This window comes from Priapulus caudatus, unplaced genomic scaffold (assembly GCF_000485595.1).
Source record: "Priapulus caudatus unplaced genomic scaffold, Priapulus_caudatus-5.0.1 Scaffold423, whole genome shotgun sequence".
In the NCBI taxonomy this organism is placed as follows: domain Eukaryota; kingdom Metazoa; phylum Priapulida; class Priapulimorpha; order Priapulimorphida; family Priapulidae; genus Priapulus; species Priapulus caudatus.
Genome location: NW_014577484.1, coordinates 143,411 through 150,563, shown reverse-complemented (window position 1 = coordinate 150,563; position 7,153 = coordinate 143,411). Strand labels below are relative to the sequence as shown.

At 43.1% G+C, this 7,153-nt stretch overlaps 1 protein-coding gene across 1 annotated transcript in view; it reads left to right on the top strand.

The window, feature by feature from the left end:
* Nucleotides 1–7,153, top strand: part of LOC106810250 — a 17,339-nt gene that overhangs the window by 5,775 nt on the left and 4,411 nt on the right. Inside the window, exon 2 of the mRNA XM_014813541.1 lies at nucleotides 2,180–2,374. Within this exon, the coding sequence (XP_014669027.1) occupies nucleotides 2,180–2,374 (195 nt within the window). The remainder of the gene's footprint in view (nucleotides 1–2,179; nucleotides 2,375–7,153) is intronic.

The following is a 7,153-nucleotide window of genomic DNA, read 5'->3' as shown; positions in this document are numbered from 1 at the left end:
TGTTGATCCAAGCGCGCTGCGGATGTAAGCGCTATCATCATCCTATGCATAAGCGCTGCGCGCGCGATTGGGCACGCCGCCAGATCCGCGGGATATGTGGCGGCAGCGCGACCCGCCGGGGATGTTCATACGTCCCTGCCTCCCAGCGCTGCTTCGCAGTGGGAACCCACGGCGGGCCGCGGGGGGGGGGGGAAACGTTTTTTTTGCGGGGGGCCAAATTCCGACGGTCCCGGCGCAGTCCTCCACAGCAGGTCTGCGGTTATAGGCTCTGTAGTTTTAGAAGATGACAATGACTTCGCTATACTATTGGCCGATATCAACGAATTGGAGATTAATAAACGCTACAACAATCGGTCTCAGTCAATGTCAATTAGCTGAATCAAACAATTAGTGAATATTTAACATAGCACTCAGCAGTGCTGTACATGCATACGCAATCAAAATTCCATTTGTTCAACATGTAGTACTTAGCTTTTATCTTCCAGTTTGCAAGCATTTCTTATACACAGGTAGGATCAACTCTGCTAAAGGCCATAAAAACACCAACGCGTTTTTTAAAGCCATCAATCTTATTGTGTAGTACTAGTGGCAGCACCCACTGATTGGTGGTATCTACAACCGCTACTCTATTCTACACACCTGACTGAACACCGTGAAAAAAAGTGCTTTCTACTCATAATGCAGGAATGCAGGGGGCGTGAACTACACTCACTTTGTGCCTCGTGGGCAGTTGACCAAGAAAAAGGAAAGCGCACAAAAATCAGTTGTGAAAAGCCAGTGCTATGAGTCATTACACTAGTGTTGAAACACTCATTGATCCGTAAATGTTGTGGTTGAGGTGATGATGATCTACTATGGATAGAATTTAAAATAGAGATAACCCGCTCCAGCGAGAGACATTAGTCAATTAATATGCAATATATGGTCTTTACAGAATATACGATATAACAATACGGTCTTTCGATATGTAACGATTGCGTGGAACTAGCAGGCCCATGCCAACTGGCCCACCTGGCCCCCCTCTGCTCTGGCCTGGGAGCTAGTATAGAGATAGAATTGTAAATATAAAGGGATAGTACAGCAATCTGTTTGTAGGGGCACACACATATAAATTACTGAGAGCAATTATGTGAGTACTGGATATTTGACTTGTGTGTGTGCACCATCACATATCTGTAGGGGGTCTATTAAAGTATTAATTAAATTTCTATGTATGTTGGCTGTCAACTATTTCACACTTACAACATAAAACACATTTTTTCGCTTGTCCCTGTTGAAAACTTGTTGACGTATCAAACGCCCTTAGATGCAGGAATGAAATCTGTCGCACTAACATAAAACACATTTCTAGTTTGTCCTTGCCGAAAATTTGTTGACATATCAATCATAGATCTGTAGATGCAGGAATGAAATCTGTTGCACTACTATATATATAGTATCCACGCAGATATCATATATATCACTGTAATTCAATCACAAATATCATATATTATTCACTCATATTATCCACACATCTGTAGGTAGGTTCTTTCCTTTCTTATGTAGTGGTCTGTCTTCTGTACGCTGTGTGTGACGCACGTCAGTGATGATCGAAGACGCATAGTATAATAAGTTTTACGTTACATATCGCCTCGCATCCCCCCAGGTGAATAAAGTGTCGTAAATAATAAATTAAAAATAATAGTAATGTATATCATCAGGGGTTATTAATAATGACAAATTAACCCCTGATATCATATATATAAAATAATAGTAGTAAAAATTAATAAGGAATACAGGGGTAGAAATTAACTTTTGAACACGGGCGTCCAACGGACATATATATATTCTCAAAAAGTGGGAGTCCGCAGCAAAATGAATTAGTCCGCAGTCTGAGGTTCAAAATTAAAGATATTAACAATAACGCATACATGTGCTCATCATGCGGTTGCACGTCTGTCAAATTTTCTTTGGATATTAGCTGAAAAAATACGGTATTTCCACGAGGCCGTGCTCTGGAACGAACTAGGTAGTATGGCAGAATTTTCAGGGAGTCACACGGACTCCTGCATACGTCAAATCATGGAGTCCGACAGACGAGAGTAAATCTGGGAGTATTTGACTCCGGACTCCCGTTAATTGCGCACCCTGGGAATACATTTTTGCCTGTGTCGACAAAACTGTCGTGGTTTCGTTTCAGCTGTGCGCCGTCGTGTCGTTGCTGTGTCTCGTCACGTCGGGAACGAAGCAGCAGCACTTCATGGAGCTGCCGATGCACAGCGAGCTTCGCATCTTCATCTTCATCGCCATACTCGGCTTCCTGTCGTCGCTGCTCGTCCTCATCATCAACGTGACCGGCCTCTACAAAGCGTTTCCGCTCGACAGGAGACTGATGGTGAGGGTGCCGAGATAGTTTTGCATCTTTTAATAAGTGCGTCTGTTTCGAGCCAGAGAGGATATATATTTGTTTTGCGGGCCAATTCACTTTTGTTTGTCCGAACACCGATAAGGGTTGTTCTGATAGTGGACTGAGCTTGCTAGAAATACAGCCCTATCTATAATAATGCTCATCAAATAATGAGCATATAATGATAATATTTATTATTATATATATACATTATTACGTATTAAGCTGGGTTTACACTGCCAACTTTGAGTTGGCGAATTGCCATATTGTACCATGCAACTTCGCAATTGACAATCGGCTGTGTAAACGCAAAATTTGTACGTCCAACCGATCGATAGCAGCTAGTTGGGAGATTAGAACATGTTCTAATTCGCCAATTCGGCAATTCGCCAACTCAAAGTTGGCAGTCTAAACCCAGCTTTATATTCAGGGGTAGAAATTAACTTTTGAAAAGGGTGTCCAACGGAAAGAGGGAGTCCGCAGCAAAATGAGGGAGTCCGCAGTCCGCAGTCGAGGTTCAAAATTACAGAACGCATGTGCTTATTTTTAAGATTCATGCAGTTGCACTTCTGCCAATTTTTCTTTGGACATTAGCTGAACAAATACAGTAATTCCGCGAGGCCGTGCTCCGGAACGAACTAGTTAGTATGGCAGAGTTTTCAGGGAGTCACACGGACTCCTGCATATGTCAAATCAGGGAATCCGACAGTAAATCAGGGAGTATTTGATTCCGGACTCCCGTTAATTACGTACCCTGATATTATTATATTGTATTATACATTGTATTTAAATATATATTTATACATTGTGTTACATTGTTGTTATACATTATAATTTGTGTATTATACGTAGTTATACATTTTACCTGAGATATGCCTCTAAGTTCCTCTAGTTATACCTCTAGGCAGAGCAATGTAGATTGTAGGCGTTCAAGGTGGGAACCCCCCTAACCCCAACCCAGCTAGCTTATATCGTTATCATCTAGTCAGTCTTTAACAAGAGATTCTGAACACCCCTCCCCCTATTCACTCGCACAACAATGGAAATGGAATGGAATGTGGGTGGCCCGTTTACCAAACTGCACGTTCATTGATACGTACAATAAGGATGGGTCAGTTTTCGGAGTAAGTGGCTTGTGGGTGTAAAGCTTTCAACATAAATTCCATATAGGCCTAAATCATACGTTTACAAAAATGTTGATCCTGCCGCATCATACCAACAAACAACTGTAAATTAATTAAACTCTTCATTTCCCAAGTGCCAATCTGTGTTGTTATAAGCTATACACAAACAATGTTGCGCATTATTGTTATGTGTGCTAAATGACGTGCAAAGATAATTGCTTGCATAATTTCATGAGAAATGGGTGTCATAACGCCATTTCCTTCGCACGTCATTTAGCACACATAACAATAATGCGCAACATGTGAAGGGTAAATTGATGAGAGAGAATTCGATTGAGGTATATTGAGAAATAATTTCACTCCAGTCTGCATGCTAAACTTGCTGTATGCAGCCGATCAAAAGATGCATTTACTGAATATACCAGCCGTCTCTGTTCAGTGTATACAGTATAAGAAAACTTCTTTCTGTGTATACCTAAGCGTGCTTGCAGCAATTATCACAAAACCTGCAGGCGTTGTTAGCGATTCCTTTGTTCAGTTGGAATTGACTGGACTGCCATTGTTAATCGCTTTGGTCTTGTCATCTGTCTGGCTGTCCGCAGCCTCCGTAGCTGCTATGTCCAATATCCTCCACACCATGCTGCACATGGATGTGTGTATTTTGTGGGATATGGACTGTGTGTGTGTGCGCGCGCGCGCGCGTGTGTGTGTGTGTGTGTGTGTGTGTGTGTGTGAGAGAGCACGCGTGCGCGTTTGCGTGCGTGCGCGTGTTTGTATGTGTGTGTGTGTGTGCGTGTTTGTGTGTGTGCATGTGAGTGAGTGTGTGTGTGTGTGTGTGTGTGTGTGTGTGTGTGTGTGTGTGTGTGTGTGTGTGTGTGTGTGTGTGTGTATGTGCGTTGGCATTGTTGTGTGTGCGTGCGTGCAGTGTGTTTGCGTGTGGCATGCTTTGTGTGTTCGTGCGTGCGTGTGTGTGTGTGGCTGGCATGTTTGTGCGTGCGTGCGTGGTGTGTTGTGTGTGTCGTGTGTGTGTGTGTGTGGTGTGGGTGTGTCGGCGCGCTGTCTTTGTCTCTTTTCCCTCTCGCTCTCGCTGTGTGTGCGCGTGCGTTTGGGTGTGTGCGCGCATGTGTGTAACCGTGGCAACCACCACGGATTAGCACTGATGCTGTAGAGATTCCTATCAACATCTGTCACTGTTTTAGCCATATCAAAGCGTAGCGTAGACCTACTATTAGCAATAAACCCAATTAGCATACTACTATTAGCATAAAACGCAATTGATAATGACCATTTGATGGATGAAATTTAGTTTGCGTCTCGTGGTGCGCTCGTAATTGTCACAACGCAAGTGTTAGTTTTGATCGTTGAAACATTAGCACGAGGAAACAGCAGGTAGGTTGCCACTAACGTACCGTACGTACTACATACAGGTATCATAAAAACAGGAGTGTATAATATAGAGATATAATATAACCTATATAGTATCAGAAGTAGATAATAGGGGTCCCTATCCTAGGGTTCCCTATTATCTACTTCTGATAATATGCACTCCTCATAACATAACGCTCATTGCGGTTTCCACAGATATAATTGCTTACATTATTTGACATTACTTGATATTATTATTAGCACGAGGAAACAGCGGGTAGCTTGCCACTAGACGTGCCAGGGGTGAATAATGACAAATTTGCGTGTCAGTATTCACCACTGAACGTATGTACATGCGTACATGCAGGTATCATAAAATAATAATATACGCTCATTGCGGTTTCCCTCGATATAATTCAATTGATTACAAATTTACAACGCAAGTGTTAGTTTTGATCGTTGAATCATTTTATTAGCACGGGGAAACAGTAGGTAGCTTGCTACTGAGCATGCGTACGTGGACGGTACATGGACGCAGCGCCCGTACATGCAGGTATCACAGCGTTCATTGCTGTTATTGCGTTGAGGTATATAACAGCGCTCATTGCGGTTTCCCTCGCTATAATGGGACTCAAGCGACTGGGCGGTAAGAATGCTGACTGACGACCTTATAGCGTGTGTGTGTCGGATGAGTGCACACAGACACAGCGTGGAGAGGTGCCGATTATCGTACGGTGTAGAAAGATAGCAGCGTTCAGCGTTTAATATATATCCACCTTCTAAGCAGTTAGCTTGTGCCGGCTGAGGGCACACAGACGCTGTGAGCGAGAGAGCTAGAGAGAGAGATATGCCGATTTTCATGCAGTATAGAAATATATCAGCGTTATACATAGCGTAGCTAGTGCCGGCTACGTGTACACAGATGCATGCAGTGTAGAAAAGTACCAATTACTGCGCTGTTAAAAAATATATCAGCGTTCTACATTTACATAAATCCACCCTAGATGCATATAGTTTCTAGCTTATCCATTGACACTATAGTTAGGTTATGTCACGTTCAACAAAAATGAACATCTTAGCTAGTGCCGGCTACGTGTACACAGATGCAGTGTAGAAAAGTACCAATTACTGCGCTGTTAAGAAATCCTTCCGCTGAAGGATCCTTTATCTACTCCTGATCGTATCCTACATACACACGTATGTAGGATCGAGAGGAGCAGCCAGCCAGCCAGCCAGCATTCGGGCAGTATATATATATATATAAACGAGATGATCGATCCTGTTGCTTGCTTGCCCTCTGCTTGCTATTCGTCATGTACTAGACGTTCGGGCAACACCGAGGTTGAGATATATACGCTAGTAACTGTCCATGCTAGGGCGCTGATGGCGCGACGAAGGGGGATGAGGTGAACTGGTGATGTAATACTAATAGTGCCAGGAGTGTAAAATAATATAGATCTATATCAGGATTAGATAATAGGGATCAGGAGTAGATAAGAGTATAATAGGGATCAGGAGTAGATAAGGCGTTGTATTGTGTGTGTGTGTGGCGGTGTTGTGCGTGTCGTGCGTGCGTGCGTGCGTGCGTGCGTGCGTGTGTGTGTGTGCAGCTAACCAGTACACTCCTATTAAGATTTTTGCAACACACTTGGCCAGTTACGTTCAGCAGGTAGTATACAGTCAAAATACTCAGGGTCACGTAGTGAAAGGCAACTCACTACGCCTGGCCCTGCCTTTACAATAAGCAGCACAGCAAGGACGAATGATTTCACAGAGCGCATACAGTAACCTTGTAAAAAATTCCCCTCCCACATACACGACCGTACAAAGCTACCTCATACAATATGAGTGTCTGGATTTCTAGTACGATAAAATTCCCTCAAAAAGGATGTTCAAAGTAGTTCATCAACGTCCAGTGTCTCTTGCAAAGAGGCAGAATATCGCAAACACACTATCAGGAGTGTATTATATAGATCAGGAGTAGATAATAGGGAACTATTATCTACTCCTGATCCCTATTATACTCTTATCTACTCCTGATCCCTATTATCTAATCTGATTAGATCTATATGTATTATTACACTCCTCGGCCACTATTAAGTATTACAGTCACGCAGTTCATCGTCATCACCCTTCGTCGGCCACTAGTGCCCTAGACATGGAGCAGTTACTACGCGTATATATTGCACCATCGTGTATGTCCCGATATATCGTACATGACGAAATACAAGCAGAGGGCAAGCAAGCAAAGGATGGATCATCTCGTTTATATATACTA